General features: G+C 43.4%; 1 protein-coding gene across 2 annotated transcripts in view; it reads left to right on the plus strand.

Annotated features, from left to right (window-relative positions):
* The window catches only part of tmem181 (transmembrane protein 181), a 53,652-nt gene that overhangs the window by 8,425 nt on the left and 28,327 nt on the right, over positions 1–16,900 (plus strand). For both annotated transcript variants that reach the window (XM_078405120.1, XM_078405121.1), the window contains exons 2-8: positions 4,700–4,803; positions 8,189–8,250; positions 9,577–9,661; positions 11,120–11,241; positions 12,559–12,681; positions 14,036–14,116; positions 16,541–16,640. In XM_078405120.1, the coding sequence (XP_078261246.1) occupies positions 4,700–4,803; positions 8,189–8,250; positions 9,577–9,661; positions 11,120–11,241; positions 12,559–12,681; positions 14,036–14,116; positions 16,541–16,640 (677 nt within the window). The remainder of the gene's footprint in view (positions 1–4,699; positions 4,804–8,188; positions 8,251–9,576; positions 9,662–11,119; positions 11,242–12,558; positions 12,682–14,035; positions 14,117–16,540; positions 16,641–16,900) is intronic.

Genomic DNA, 16,900 nt, shown 5'->3' on the forward strand with positions numbered 1-16,900 from the left:
AGAGAGGTCACTATCACAGGTCTGTGGTCAGAGTTTGTAGTCTGTGATAGTCCTAATACCCTTCCACAGGCTCCGTGTGTCTCTGTTGTCACTGAAGTGGGCTGTGATGCGCCGGGTGTAGTGTTGTTTGGCTTTCCTGATGCCACTGGAAAGGTTGGCCCTGGCTGCTCTGAGACCGGCTGGATTGCCCTCTCTGAAGGCAACGTTGCGGACCCTCAGCAGCCCATGAACCTCCCCTGTCAGCCATGGCTTCTGGTTAGCCCGGATGGTGATGGCTCTGGTGTGGGTAACATCATCAATGCATTTGGTGATGTAGCCTGTAACTGTCTCTGTGTATTCCTGAATGTTGGTTGTGTTGTTGTATGTTGCTGCCTGCTTGAACATGTCCCAGTCTGTAGTCTCAAAGCAGTTTTGGAGTGCAGCTGTGCTGTCCTCTGACCACACACGTACCTCTTTTGAAACCGGTTTGGTGACTTTCACCCGGGGTCTGTATGCCGGTTTCAGCAGAACGGTGAGGTGATCAGAGAGGCCGATGTGGGGGAGGGGGGAAGCCTTGTATGCTCCTTTGATGGTCGTGTAAACAAGGTCCAAGGTGTTGTTTTCTCGTGTTGGGAAATCAACATGCTGGTATACTTTGGGCATGACAGTTTTTAGGTTAGCATGGTTGAAGTCCCCAGCTACGATGAGAAAGCCATCTGGGTGTGCTGTCTGCTGCTCAGAGATGGCCCGGTACAGTTCGCAGAGTGCCTCCTCTCTGTCCTTGTTGTTGGAACTGGGAGGGATGTAAACAGCGACTAACAGGATAGCTGTTAGCTCCCTCGGGAGGTAGAAAGGCCGGCACTTCACAACCATAAACTCCACCAGCGGTGAACAGTGTTTGTAGACCAACACAGCGTCCCGACACCAAGCATCACTGATGTAAACAATCACACCGCCTCCGCGAGTCTTCCCCCCGCTAACCGTAGCTCTGTCCGATCGGTAGCATGTTAGCCGGTCGAGCTGAACAGCGGAGTCCGGGATGTTGTCATTAAGCCATGTTTCCGTAAAAACGTAAACACAGCATTCCCTCACCTCACGCTGGGTCGACCGGAGAAGTCTTATAGTGTCCATTTTATTGTCCAGTGAGCGCACATTAGCCATTAGCATGCTCGGAATAGCCGGTCTGTGTGGGCTAGCCGCTAGCCTAGCCCGGATGCCTCCGCGTTTACCCCTCTTCTGCTTCCTCTCACACCGCCTGCGGCGTCTCCTCTCACACCGCCCGCGGCGTCTCCTCTCACACCGCCTGCGGCGTCTCCTTTCCAGCCGAGGGGCAGCACTCGAGGCCGAGGTCAGGCAGAGTATTCTGAGGCCGCTAAGTTCCTCTGCAAGCGTAGCGTCCAGTGTTGATGATGTTGTTGTTTTCTTGTCCAGCAAGAACTCACGACTATACTGTCTACTGCTGACTGTCCAGAGTTGTTGAAGTGACAAACTTGACGAACTTGAAAAAACATTAAAAACACTCGAAAAATCGGGAGAGCGTGGGGCCGCTGCGTCTGCACGCGCCGCCATTTTGTGAAATAAAGACTGAAAATGTTGAAAATACACAAGTTCAAGTTATATCCAACAGTCTGATGAAAGTTGTAGACCTGAACTGTTGACTGTTACCAACGAGATAGATTGGGAGATCATGAATTTATGGACTGCAGATGCTGGTACAAATCGAAGGTATTTATTCACAAAATGCTGGAGTAACTCAGCAGGTCAGGCAGCATCTCAGGAGAGAAGGAATGGGTGACGTTTCGGGTTGAGACCCTTCTTCAGACTGATGTCGGGGGGGGGACGGGACAAAGGAAGGATATAGGTGGAGACAGGAACATAGAGGGAGATCTGGGAAGGAGGAGCGGAAGAGAGGGACAGAGGAACTATGTAAAGTTGGAGAGGTCGATGTTCATACCACTGGGCTGCAAGCTGCCCAGGCGAAATATGAGGTGCTGTTCCTCCAATTTCCAGGGCCTCACTATGGCACTGGAGGAGGCCCATGACAGAAAAGTCAGACTGGGAATGGGAGGGGAAGTTAAAGTGCTCGGCCACCGGGAGTTCAGTTTGACCAACGCGGACCGAGCGCAGGTGTTGAGCGAAGCGATCGCCGAGCCTGCGCTTGGTTTCACCGATGTAAATAAGTTGACATCTAGAGCAGCGGATGCAATAGATGAGGTTGGAGGAGGTGCAGGTGAACCTCTGTCTCACCTGGAAAGACAGTTTGGGTCCTTGGATGGAGTTATGGGGGAAGGTAAAGGGACAGGTGTTGCATTTCGTGCGGTTGCAGGGGAAAGTGCCCTGGAATGGGGTGGTTTGGGTAGGAAGGGATGAGTTGGCCAGGGAGTTACGGAGGGAACGGTCTCTGCGGAACGCAGAGAGGAGAGGGAATGGGAAGATATGGCCAGTGGTGGGGTCCCGTTGTAGGTGACGGAAATGTTGGCGGATGATTTGTTGGATCCGCTGGCTGGTGGGGTGGAAGGTGAGAACGAGGGGGATTTTGTCCTTGTTGCGAGTGGGGGGAGGGGGAGCAAGAGCGGAGCTGCGGGATGTAGAAGAGACCCTAGTGAGAGCCTCATCCATAATGGAAGAGGGGAAGCCCCGTTTCTTGAAGAATGAGGACATCTCTGACGCCCTAGTGTGAAACACCTCATCCCGGGCGCAGATGCGGCGTAGACGGAGGAATTGGGAGTAGGGGATAGACTTTTTGCAGGGGACCGGGTGGGAAGAAGTGTAGTCCAGATAGCTGTGCGAGTCAGTGGGTTTATAGTAAATGTCCGTCACTAGTCTGTCTCCTGTGATGGAGATGGTGAGGTCCAGAAACGGGAGGGAGATGTCGGAGATAGTCCAGGTATATTTAAGGGCAGGATGGAAATTGGAAGTGAAGTGTATGAAGTCAGTAAGTTCTGCATGGGTACAAGAGGTAGCACCAATGCTGTCGTCGATGTAGCGGAGGTAGAGTTCGGGGGTGTACGCCCGGAACAGGGATTGTTCGACGTACCCGACAAAGAGGCAGGCGTAGCTAGGGCCCATGCGAGTGCCCATAGCTACGCCTCTGGTTTGGAGGAAGTGGGAGGAGTCAAAGGAGAAGATGTTAAGGGTAAGAACCAGCTCTGCTAGGCGGAGGAGGGTGTTGGTAGATGGGGATTGGCTGGTTCTACGGTCGAGGAAGAAACGGAGGGCTGCGAGACCATCCTTGTGGGGGATGGAAGTGTAGAGTGACTGGACATCCATGGTAAAGATGAGGGAGTGGGGGCCTGGGAACCGGAAGTTATCAAGGAGATGGAGAGCGTGTGAGGTGTCTTGGACGTAGGTGTGAAGGGATTTAACCAGGGGGAATAGGATGGAGTCGAGGTAGGTGGAAATATGTTCGGTGGGACATGAGCAGGCAGAGACAATGGGTCTGCCGGGACAGTTCTGTTTATGGATTTTGGGTAGGAGGTAGAATCGGGCCGTGCCCTCCCATCCCCTCCCCTCTCTGCGCTCCGCAGAGACCGTTCCCTCCGTAACTCCCTGGTCCACTCGTCCCTACCCAAACCACCCCATCCCCGGGCACTTTCCCCTACAACCGCACGAGATTCCACACCTGTCCCTTTACCTCCCCCCTCAACTCCATCCAAGGACCCAAACAGTCTTTCCAGGTGAGACAGAGGTTCACCTGCACCTCCTCCAACCTCATCTATTGCATCCGCTGCTCTAGATGTCAACTTATTTACATCGGCGAAACCAAGCGCAGGCTCGGCGATCGCTTCGCTCAACACCTGCGCTCGGTCCGCGTTGGCCAAACTGATCTCCCGGTGGCTGAGCACTTCAACTCCCCCTCCCATTCCCAGTCTGACCTTTCTGTCATGGGCCTCCTCCAGTGCCATAGTGAGGCCCACCAGAAATTGGAGGTACAGCACCTCATATTTCGCCTGGGCAGCTTGCAGCCCAGTGGTATGAACATCGACTTTTCCAACTTTAGATAGTTCCTCTGTCCCTCTCTTCCCCTCCTCCTTCCCAGATCTCCCTCTATCTTCCCGTCTCCACCTATATCCTTCCTTTGTCCCGCCCCCCCCCCCCCTGACATCAGTCTGAAGAAGGGTCTCGACCCAAAACGTCACCCATTCCTTCTCTCCTGACATGCTGCCTGACCTGCCGAGTTACTCCAGCATTTTGTGAATAAATACCAATGAATTTATGGACAGTGTCCTGACTCTTGGGATATTTGGGATTCAAGCCATGATTTAGGCTGGTATTGGGGTGGAGGGTGGGTTCAGGGAGACGATGGGTGGATGGAAAATTGAAAAAAGTAGGAGTAATGCAGCAACTGACTGCTTTTGCATGGTAGAATTTAGTTTGTGCCAGAAAGCAGAATTGAAGCTAAGCTGCATTGTTTGAATTCAAAGAAAGGGAAATGTTTATTGCTTGGTTGAAAGCAGTATTTATAATTACAATTAGTTTTGTTTTGAATGATGAATTATGAGACTTCTAGGGAATTATTGGATCCACAAAAATGTAATTATACTTTCCTTCCCTGAACTGAAATACAATGCCTTAAATAATTATTTATTCATATTTTGTGGTATCTCATGACATAAAATGCGATGGCACTGATGCGTCGGAAAAATGCTATTGGTGTTAATTGTAACATTTATTACTCAGATTTCTTCTTACATTGATAATTGTAATCTCTCCTTTTTAGAATAGCGCCAATGAGATTATATACACTTTCCAAGAGGCACTTTGTCCTAGTGTTCATTGTGTTCTTCATCTGTTTTGGAGTGATAGTTTTGATCGGAATAGCTGGTGAGTACAAAATGATGGAACTTGATATATTGTATTACGTAATTGTCAGCTTATTTTTTAAATGTACGATCATGTGAAGAGATTTCTGCACTTAATGTGTAAGAAAGAACTGCGGATGTTGGTTTAAATCAAAGGTGACACAAAATGCTGGAGTAACTCAATGGGACAGGCAGCATCTCTCCAGAGAAGGAATGAGTGACGTTTTGGGTCGAGACCCTTCTACAGACTGATATCAGGGGAGTGGGAGGGACCGAGATAGAATGTAGTTGGAGTTAGTAAGACTGGTTGGACCCACCAGTCTTCCTGTCTCCGACTACATTCTATCTCTGCAGCTGGAGTGTTACTCCAGCATTTTGTGTCTACCTTTCTACACTTAATGGCAGGTTGATTTCTAGAAAAGATTCAGGATGTGGGTAACATTGGTACTGCGTTGCTTCACATCAACCTTCAGCGTCCCTGAATTAATTGCATGGCATGGCAGAGCAGAGGTGGCAAGCACCTCCCTCTCTGAGGAAAATAAGTGATCCATTGGATTTTTGCAGCACTCCAGCAATTTTAATATTCGGTGCCAAACCATTAAATATCAGATTAAAACATTATCTATAGTAAGGTCACATTCTGTGCATATTTTAGGAATTCAAAGTATATATTTGGCACAGACTGTCTTCCAAGCTTAACCGTACATATTATACACAAAAATGTGATCTGGGATATTGGACAATGGTGAACTAGGTCAAATAATTAGATAAATAATTGTACGTTCTCCCCGTGACATGCGTGGGTTTTCTCCGAGATCTTCGGTTTCCTCCCACACTCCAAAGACGTACAGGTATGTAGGTTAATTGACTGGGTAAATGTAAAAATTGTCCCTAGTGGGTGTAGGATAGTGTTAATGTGCGGGGATCGCTGGGCGGCACAGACTTGGTGGGCCGAAAAGGCCTGTTTCCGCGCTGTATATATATGATATGATGATATGATAATTATACTTGCATTAAATAAACAATACCAAATAGGTATATTATGGTGCTGTCACTGCAACGCATGCTAGCTTATAAAGATTGTTTTACCGCTGTAATTCATATTGCATAAGTAATGGTACAATCATCAACTGGCAGATCGACGGCAATCCTGCAGACAATATTGGAGATAACATTAATGACCTCTATCTTAAAATGGAAACTAAAACTGCTGAGTTCACAATTACAGAAATACGCTCTCAGATTCAATTTTGACTCCATCATCAATGATGACTTTGTAATCCTTGTAGTTTGTAAAACATATTAAGGCTTAAAGGTTTATGTAAAGTTTGGACGAAAAAGGAATCCTTTGTGCTGTTACGAGGGCAGATGTTAACAGCTAGGAAGAAACTGAGTATTAGATATCTTGGACTAACGCATGCGAAATTGGATGACAATCTTTGAATCATCGGAAATGCTTAATGAGCTGCTTTGTCTCTTCTGTGTAGATCAGGACTGTGAAAGTAGATGGTCATTTATAGGATATGCGTTGAACCTGGAGACATTCACACCCTAATTGCCCTTCAGTTGCTGCACGCATTGCTGTTAGCTAAAGTTTTGGTCCAACAATGTTGAATTAACCCAGATGGTAATGACGTGGGAAAACTTGAACTTCCTGCCATTAATACAATTGGCAGCTACTGTCAAATGAACCTTGGTAATTTTCTGCATTGCACTTTATAGTTCGGGCACAATGTAACTACAGTACTCCACTGGTGAAGGGAATATGTGGTCATGGTGGTGGTTTTGTGTGTGCGTCAAATGACTTGCATTCAAGTACTGGAGTTCCACTCAAGGTAGGTGAGGTGAGAGGGGAAAGTCATGAGCCTGGGGTGCAGGTTTTTCACTCAAAGAATGAAGCTGCAAGAGGAAGTAGCTGAGGCAGGTATCATAGCAGCATTTAAAAGACACTTGGACAGGTACATGGATAGGTAAGATTTAGAAGGATACGAGCCAAGCACGGCCAGGTAAAACTACCTTAGATAAGACATCTTGGCAGGCATGATTGAGTTGGGCCGAAAGGCCTGTTTCCAAGCTGTAAGACTGTGACGTGTCTTAATATGATGAAAGTGGATGAATCATGCCACATAATACCAAGCCTTTGGCTTTCTCTTTGCAGCCACTACGTTGTGCAGGTCAGTGGTTACCACGATGTTAATGGTGGCTGAATTGTTTCCCTTTCCATTATAATTAACTTTAGTAGGGCTACTTGATGTTGCACTTAGTCAAATGCCAAAGGATGACAGCTGATTGGCTAGCTTTTGAGGCTCTCGTCTCTTTTTATTTATGTTTGGATCAAACCCTTAATGATGTGAAGATCTTTACGCATCTGAAATAACTCAAACTAAATTAGCAGATTGTGCTGATGGAGTGCTGCTTAATAGTCAAGAGTAGCCGGGTTATATTTTGCGCAGTTGGATTTGTTCTGTTTGTGGACACGACTTCCCTGGACACTTTCCATATTGTTACATATATGTTGGTATTGTAACTGTAAAGGATCCATCTTGGCAAGAATGATTTCAGTGAGCTGTTTTCTAAAACATGAGTAGCTGCCAGAAGATGGGCATAGTACATCTCCCATCCCATTGATAACATTGACCCAGCCCCCCCCCCCCCCCCCCCCCCTCCCCTTCCCTTACCCTACCATATCTCAAGATTTCATGCTGTTCATGGGCATGTGGTGGGTCATTATGGAGCAAACAAAAGTAAGTTCTGTGATAGAGTGGAAGGCAGGAGTGATTGTGAGTGAAAGTGGTGGTGAGTGAAAGGCTATTGAATAACAGGAATTATGGCTGGAAAAGGGTAAAAAGGAAGAGATGATTTAAATCTGAATTTGAGGAAGGGAAAAAAAGCTGTTTAACATGTGACACAAGATTGAAATAGTTGTTTATCAACAAAAAATGACTGGGAGTAACTCAGTGGGTTAATGGAGAAAAATGGACAGACAATGTTTTGGGTCCAATGTTTTGAGACCCTTCACTCTGAAGGAGTCCTGACCCAAAACATCTGTTAATTTCTCTCCGCATATACTGCCAGGCCTGCTGAGTTCCTCCATCAGTTTATTTGTTTCTCATTGAATGTAGACGCTGATGGCTTGATTAGTGAGAGCAAAGGAACCCTTTCGGTGTTGTGCTTGGAGTTTCATTATCATTACAAACTTTTTCCGGGGAAGAGCAACTGATTGAACTGCTGTTACTCCACATGGAAGCTTATTCTAGAAGTTCTCAAAAATGAAACAGGTTATGTGTCTGTTCATCAGTGTATAGGATAGAAAGATAAAGGGAAAGATATTAATTTTCCACCTCCCTTCCTTCTTTACCCTGTACATATTGGTGCATTATTTTCACGTACACGCTGTCTGATTACAGGTCCAGAAATTATTACATCCAGAGCATTGCCTCCAATCTCACCCACCACAAAGGGTAATCTGGTAAGTGAATAACATCAAGCATGAATTGAATGCACAAACTACAGTTGCAGGAAATACACTCTTGGTCAGGAAGCATGTGTGAATAGAGAAATGGTTTGCATTTCAGGTCTGTGAAATCTCTTACTGAGATTTTAAAATACTTTACCCTTTGTTCTTATTTTGCAGGTTACAAAGGTTTTAATAAGATCACAAACTTGTAACATTATTGGTAATTCATGAAAATATTGAATACTGTTAGAGATATGATCTCCCAGAACAGAATATTATATCAAGATGAAGTTCTGAGAATATCCCTTTGTTAGGGGGCATTAACATTTAGCCTGTTGTCCTGTTATCACTGTTCAACAACACCAGGAATGGGTGCAAGGGTAATAGTTTCTTGAACATTGATGAAAGTTGTCTGATCTGTGGCTTAAAATTCACCTTCCTGACAAATTTGCTGTAGACTGTAAATGTCTGCTGTGATCTTGAATATATATAACAATTCAACAATCACCATTCTCTCGGATTGGGAATTCCGAATACTTGTCTCAAGAAAATTTTCCCCCACAATTTGTCATTAGTGGGTCAATTATTGGGACTCCCTGCTAGGCGAAATATCCTACAATATGTAACTGAACACCACTGAATATCAAAATCTAGATTATCTGGTTCTTCGGGTGTCCAGAGCCCATTCTGCATAATTCTTCTTCATAAGACCAGGAACATTACCCCAGGAATTACATTTATTCACAATAACCCTAACCCTAATGTCCTTACCATTTTGTGTAGGAAGGATCTGCAGATGCTGGTTTACACTGAACATAGACACAAAATGCTGGGGTAACTCAGCAGGTCAGGCTGTATCTCTGGAGAAAAGGAATAAGTGAAGTTTTAGATCGAAACCCTTCTTCAGACTGAGAGTGTCTCCTTTTCTCCAGATGTGAAGGCCATCCCAGGCCAGGCCTCTGGCCATCTAATATTCTCGCTCTTTCCACTAACTCCAACCTCCGAACCATTCCCAGCCCTGATGCAACCTCTTGATTGTCCATAGGTACTTTTTTTCCCAAGGATTTTCTGCCCAGCCTGACATTTGTCTGTCCCCTCCATCTGAGTGTTCTGTTTCTAACTCAGTTCTTCACTGCTCTAATGCGCATAGCAACTCCAAATACAAAACTTTGTAAACTAAATTCAAACTACTAATGGATATTCAAAATTAGCCCGTTATTGATCTTAAATTCTCAGATAGCCGAGATCAAGCTGAATTATCTTGATTTCATATAAAATTGAAATAATTTAGATCATCATCTGGGGGTAAAATTTAACTTTTCTTTCTTTCTTCTCCAGACAAGCCCTTTAAAACTGCAAACACCTGGACTGTCCACATACAATCAGGAATTATGGTTAACATGTCAGTTTGAACAGAATTCAGGTAGGGAATAACTGAATAAAGAGCAAGCTATTCTGCTTTACACTTTGAACATGTGCAATTGTTCCTGACCTTCGAGTCCCTGACCAACCTCTCAGGCACTGTAAAAGCAGGTGAGAGGATTGGAAGGATAAATTACATTTATTTCATTGCCAGGAGTCTGATTGGTAAGGCAGATAAACTTGGAGTATTGATCAGTACATGGGAATATGAAATTATTGCAATCACAGAGATGTGGTTGAAAAAGAAGCAGGGCAGGCAACAACATCCAGAGTACAGAAGTTTAAGTTGTGATCCGGCAGGAAATAAAGGAGGGCGCATTGCAATAATAGGGAAGGAGACAATCACAGTAATGAGGGAGGACTTCGTTTTAATTTAGAGATACTGCATGGAAACAGGTGCTTTGGCCCACATTGACCATCAATTATCTATGTTGGGATAACATAGAACCTCACTAGTTCTATGTTATCCCAATCCCTACAAATTAGGGGCAATTTATGAAGGCCACTTAACCTACAAACATGCACATTGTTGGGATGTGGGAGGAAACCCACAGAGTCATGGAAAATGTGCAACCTCAACACCTCAACACAGACAGAACCTGGGTCTCGCACTATGAGGCATCAGCTCTACCACAATGCTGTCCCCGAAGGCTCTTTGAGTGAGGACATAAAAAGGGGAAATCACTTTGCTGTGATTAGACTACAGGCCTCCCAAGAGTCAGCAAGAGATGGAGGAGCGGATATGAAGGTAAATCACAGAGGTCTAAGAATAAATCTTTGGGATTTCAATTTAGGATTACCTTGGTATGAAAGAATTAGATGGTGAGTTCTTTTTAAAGTGCTTCCAGGGAACTGTTTGCACTAGTAATGCTTCCAGGGATGGGACAGTGCTCGAGCTAATCCTTGCCAGTTAAGGGGGAAAGTGGATGTAGTGTCAGTAGGTGAGGACTTTGAGGATAGTGACCATAACTGTAAGTTGCAAAGTAGTTATGGAACGGATAGTTAAGTTTCTGAATTTGGGGAAGGCCATTTTCAGCATCATCAGGCAGGACCTGACAAACGTAGATGGGGACACAAAAAACTGGAGAAACTCAGCGGGACAGGCATCATCTCTGGAGAGAAGGAATGGGTGATGTTTCGGGTCGAGACCCTTCTTCAGACTGGTTAGAGATAAGGGAAATGAGAGATATAGACAGTGATGTGGAGAGATAAAGAACAACGAATGAAAGACATGCAAAAAAAGTAACAATGATAAAGGAAACAGGCCATTGTTAGCTGTTTGGAGGGTGAAAATGAGAAGCTGGTGCGACTTGGTGGTGATGGAGAGAGAGGGAATGCCAGGACTACCTGAAGTGAGAGAAATCAATATACTTAATTTGAAACCACAGGATTGCAGTATCTTCTTGGCAATAATATAAAAATATTAAGTTCCTATTAAATCACAATTTTGATTTTTCAGCTGTGGAGATCCGGACGAATGTGTCCATGATGGTTACAATAAGTGGAGTCACGCAAGACACCAGTGTGCCAAACATCAGGGTACATCCCCATAACCACACTCGGACTCTTCACTGTGTAAATGTAAGTTTCGGCAACTGTTAATCACAACTGTTCACATAACCTCTGATAATCACCCTCTGGTTTTTTACAGTTGTACCTATATTGTGAAATATAGTGGGGACTGGTTCATCTGTGGGTCAGGTTGTTATAAAGTTGAATGTAAGATGAGGAAATCCTACCCAATCTTGATCTACAAAGTTCGTGCCAGGTCCCCATTTTACACCCTCTATTCTGATGACGATCTTCTCCCAGTCCAGTTACCCTGTTGGCGACCTACCATTTGGAATTCTCAGTTCCAAAGTTAAAAATAAAGTCAATATTTTAATTTTATACATCGGGAGATTGCTCTTTTGATATTTTTTAAATTGGACGCACGGTTGGTGCTGCTACCTTAAAGCTCTAGGGCTTCATTTTCGATCCTGACGTGTGTTGCCAGTGGGGAGCTTCTACATTCTCTTTGAGGTTTCCTCAGTGTTCTGGTTCCCTACCACAAAGACATTGCTGCTGTAAGTTATCCCTTAGTATTGGTTATTGGCAAAAAGAATCAGAAGGATTAATCAACATGATATGTAGAGGCACAGGGGAAATGCGGTGAAGATAAATTGGGCCAATAAGGTAGTCCCCTGTAAGGGAGTTTCTTGGACCCAAATGGCTGATAGATTCCTTTATTGGCATTAAAAATATAAAATATAGAATTGCGGATGATGATGTCAGAATATAGAAGCGAGATCGATCGACTGACCAAACGGTGCCAACACAATAACCTTGCTCTTAATGTCTGTCAGACCAAGGAACTGATTGTGGACTGTGGAATAGGAAGGAAGGTTGGGGGGACCAGTGCAGGTACATCGTTCTCCCTTTCAAAGTGAGCGTAGAAAACTCTGATATATGTATATAAATATATGGGAGGAAACCGGAACACTCAGAGGAAACCAATGTGGTCACAGGGGGAACATGCAAACTACGCAGCACCCAAGGTGAGGATCGAGCCAGGATCTTTGGCGCTGTAAGGCAGCAACTCTACTAGCCACACCACTGTGCCGCCCACAAGCTGTTCATCTGCTATTTCTAGTATTTCCTGGTTTCCAACAATTTTGTAATTCTGTTGGTGTTCGTGGCAGTATTAGTACAGTTTTACATGTTTATAACATATGCTATATAAACATAAGCATCTTCGCTTTTCGTTTAAACATAAATATGGTCAAAAGTTGTAAAAGTCGGATGTGTACCCCATGCTGTAATATATCATTCAGCTACCATTAACCCACTTGATTATTACTGTTGCACCAATATTTTTGTTATAAAATGACTAATCAGCATTTCTATTTTATTTCAAAGCGGCTCTGTGATGAAATAATTGTGTTACATCTCGGTTATCTGAACTACACAGAGTATGTGATCACTGTTACCTTTTACAATCTAATGAGCTCAGAGTTTCCAATTAAAGATGTGAATTTCACTGTAAGTACACCATCCATTTTTGTTTTTCATTATCAACTGTTTTGTGAATTTAAATCCTTTGTTTTTACAAACAGTACATGTAAATACACCTTTTAAAGATCCCTTATTTAGTTATAGTGTTCAAAGGTGTGTAAAGTTTTTTTTCTTCATAAGTGCACCTTGCTGGTGTGGCTGGTTATATATTGTTCATTTAACTGCATTGCCTTTAAGTAATTGTAAAACAGAACTGTGTGAGATTTTAACATGTGACTTAAAAACACATCATTTCCAGATTACCTGTATTACTCGTTTTCACTTTTCTGTTAACAATTTTCCCCTCCATTTAGTATTTGCTTTATTGAAAATACCATGTTTTAACTGACATTCTCTGATAGGCAACCTTATGGGGTTTGGTGAAATGGGTCTTGTACAATTATTGTTGTTTTCCAGGTATCTTATAGGCTGGCAACTGGAGAACTCAACAGCCAAAAAAAGCATAGCTAAAGGTCTTAACAACTCAGTTTAGTTCCTGTAGGATCAAGGAACCGCAGATGCTAGTTAATGCACAAAAGGATACAAAGTGCTGGAGTAACTCAGCAGGTCAGGCAGTCACTCTGGAGAACATGATTAGGTGATGTTTCGGGTTGGGACCGTGTTCTCCAGAAAGGCTGCCTGACCTGCTGAGTTACTCCAGTACTTTGTGTCTCTTCTTATAAACCAGCATCAGTTGTTCCTTGTTTCTCCATATCGACAGCCACACGGTCTGAAGATACAGCCTCCTGTATATTGACTAAGTCGTTTTATGTGGTATATGCTGCTTGGAGATGGCAGCTTGATCAATTCTAAATGGACATTACATATCTACTCTCTCTTAATAAATGGATGAGAAGAAAATTAAAATGTAATTTATCCCTGGATGAAAATGATTTAAAGATATTATTTGGTCTCTGTAATATTGCTGTTCTGGGAGCTTCAATTGCACAAAGTCGCACTTCCTATATCACAGTGACCAACCTCAAACACATTGGAATAACCATAGAAATGCGGGTCAGGCAGCATCTCTGGAGAACTTTGATAGGGAACATTTTGACTCAGGACCCTTCTTTAGACTGATTGAATGGGGGGGGGGGGGGGGATGTAAGCAGGGAGAGAGGAAAGGCAGGACAAAGCATGGCAGGTAATATAATAGGCGGACACAGGCAGTGGGTTTTGATAGGCAAATGGCTGGAACAAAGACCAGAGATTAAAGCAGATGTGAAACAGATGGATTGAAGAGTTGCAAATTGTGAAGGCAGAGGAAGGAATGTAGCAGGAGGGGAGAAATGGGTGCTTCTGGAGAATCATTTAATGCTTGTATTATATTATCTCCTGGCAGCTGAAGATGTATAATGCCTCATTTTCACAAGTGGAGATCTGGTTCCGATTCATCTTTGTCGTTTTCACTTTCATGGTTACGGTAAGTACAATGTGTTCCAGGAGTGATTTTTATTTTGGTGGATGACGATATTTTGAATAATAGTACTTAGCTTCCATCTTGACATTAAAAAATGAAACAGATCTAGATTCATTCAGCACACAAACCAGCAATCCAACTCACTATGTCCATGCTCTATCAAATACTATCCATTGGCAAGATCCTGGTGTCACTAATCATAAATTTGGGTGGCGCAGTGGTAAAGTTGCTGACTTACAGTGCCAGAGACCCGGGTTCGATCCTATCTACGAGTGCAGTCTGTATGGATTTTATATGTTCTCCCTGTAACCATGTGGGTTTTCTCCGGGTGCTACAGTTTCCTCCCACACTCCAAAGACGTACAGGTTTGTAGGTTAATTGGCTTTGGTTAAAACAAAATTGTAAATTGTCCCTAGTGTGTAGGATAGTGTTCCTGGAGGATTGCAGGTCGGCATGGACTCTTGGTCAAAGGCCTGTTTTCGCGTTGTATCTTTGAAGTCTAAAGAATAGCTAATCACTTAGGAAAACTAAATGTAATTAAACCTAATTAACATGGTTTAAGGAAAAAATCATGTTTGACAAATTTGCTCGAATTCTTTGGAGGCATAAGAGAGAGAGAGAGAGAGAGGGAGAGAGAGAGGGTTGAAAGAGTGGAGCCTACTGAACCTACATGATCAGTTCTTGGCCCATTTTTGTTAACCATTTACATTAAAGACCTACAGGAAGAAAGAATATAAGGTTTCCAAATTTGCCGATGAAACCAAAATAAATGGAAAGGTGTGGTGTGATAAGGACACTGTGAATTTGCAATGGGATATAGATTAAAAATGATTGGGCATAAACCTGGTGTGAGGTCATGCACTTTGCTAAGAGGAATCAAAAGTCAGATTAATATCTAAATGAAGAGGAACTGCAAATGTGTGAAGTTCAGATGGATAAAGGTGTTCTAATGCATGAATCCCAAAATGTTAGCTGACAGGTCCAACAAGCATTTTGGCCTTCATTGAAAAAGGGTTGGGGCTTAAAATCAGGGAGGTTTTGTTGGTGCCGCACAGGGTGTTGGTAAGGCCACAGCTGGAATACTGTGCTCACTTTTGGTCCCCTTACCTAAAGAAAATACAATAGCATTGGAGGCAGTCCAAAGTAGACTCACCTGGCTAATTCCTGGGATGAGAGAGTTGTCGTATAAGAAGACTAGACAGTTTGGGCCTGCATTCCTTGCAGGTTAGAGAGACATGTTGCACGTTTGCTTGGAAGCATGCAGGGAGGTGTGATTGCTACACACTAAGCGATACTCACCCTTTTCCTGCTTATGTACTTGCGTGTTCAGATTTTATTTTGATCTTGTTTTCCCACCACTATACCTTTCCAAATTTTTGCTTTTAAATTCACTGTTTTAATTTTGATAATCCTCTAAGACTTCCTATCCTCTTCAGTTCTCGTTTCTAACCTGAAACCTTTGTTCACTTTGTCATCTACGGACTCATATTGGGCAGTCCCACCATTTTTTGTGCAAATCTGGTTATCTGAATCTGCTCACTGCAAGGCTTATTGGTCTAAAACTGAGCTTCCTTCAAGAATCCAGTTCCAGTCCACTTCAAATCACTTCATAATCTCGTAAAGTTGGTCTGGTCATTTTAGAAACTTTACTCCGATATTGTTTTGGTTCTTTTCCATAATTGTGCTAAATCTAAATGAAATAAGATTTTTTTTAAATCTTCCTCAGACATTCCTTCCACTCCTCACCCTTATTTTCTGAAACTCCAGAAATGTTCCTTCTACTACTTTTAGGCTTGCTATACACTGGCAGTTTAGGAATTCTGTGTCCTCGATTCCTTTCACACTGACTGTATCCCATTAAGGTATCTGAAATCTCTATCTATAACGATCCCTGGTGTCACCTGTTATCCGCAGCGCACTGGGTGGCACAATGGCGTAGCGGTAGAGCCTGTGTTCGATCCTGATTCCTCGGGTACTGTGAGTGAAGTTTGCATGTACTCTCAAGTGACCACGTAAGTTTCTTCCGAGTGCTCTGATTTGCTCCCACATCCAACGGAGGCGCAGGTTTGTAGGTTAATTAGCCTCCATAAAATTCCTCTAGTGTGTAGAGCAGATGAGAAAGTGGGATAACATAGAACTAGTGTGAACGGGATGATTGATGGTTGGCATGGACAGTGGCTGAAGGGCCTGGTTCCATGCTGTATCTCTAAACTAAACTGTACCTCTTGAGCACTTTCTGTTTTTAATCTTACGTGATGATCATTTAATACATCATCCCATCTCGCAGCTGTATTTAGAAATTTTTTTGGACATGCCTTTCTTGATGGATAGGGTGGTGTTTTGCATCTAAATTTGTGATAATCTTGATTGAAAGGTTTTCAATGTCTAAAATGGTAATCCCTGAAGAATTTTGTGTTGATTCCACAGTGCCTGTTTGCTCACTCTTTGAGGAAATTTTCATTGCGAGATTGGGCGATTGAACAGAAATGGATGTCTATCGTACTGCCTTTATTACTGCTTTATAATGGTACGTGTTATTCATGTGCACTTCTTGGTATTGTTATTGGTTTATTATTGTCACCTGTACTGCGATTCAGTGGAAACATTTGGTTCTGCATGTTATCCACGTAAAACATCCATACATGAATATAATCAAAACCATATTTGAGTAAAGTAAGCGGTGCACAAAGGGAAGGGAAACAGAGTACAGAATATAATGTTACAGATATAGGGAGCTGGGGTCCATGCCTGCGATCAATCCCATTGGAAGATTAGGAATCCCAATTT

This window comes from Rhinoraja longicauda, chromosome 9 (assembly GCF_053455715.1).
Source record: "Rhinoraja longicauda isolate Sanriku21f chromosome 9, sRhiLon1.1, whole genome shotgun sequence".
Taxonomy (NCBI): Eukaryota; Metazoa; Chordata; class Chondrichthyes; order Rajiformes; family Arhynchobatidae; genus Rhinoraja; species Rhinoraja longicauda.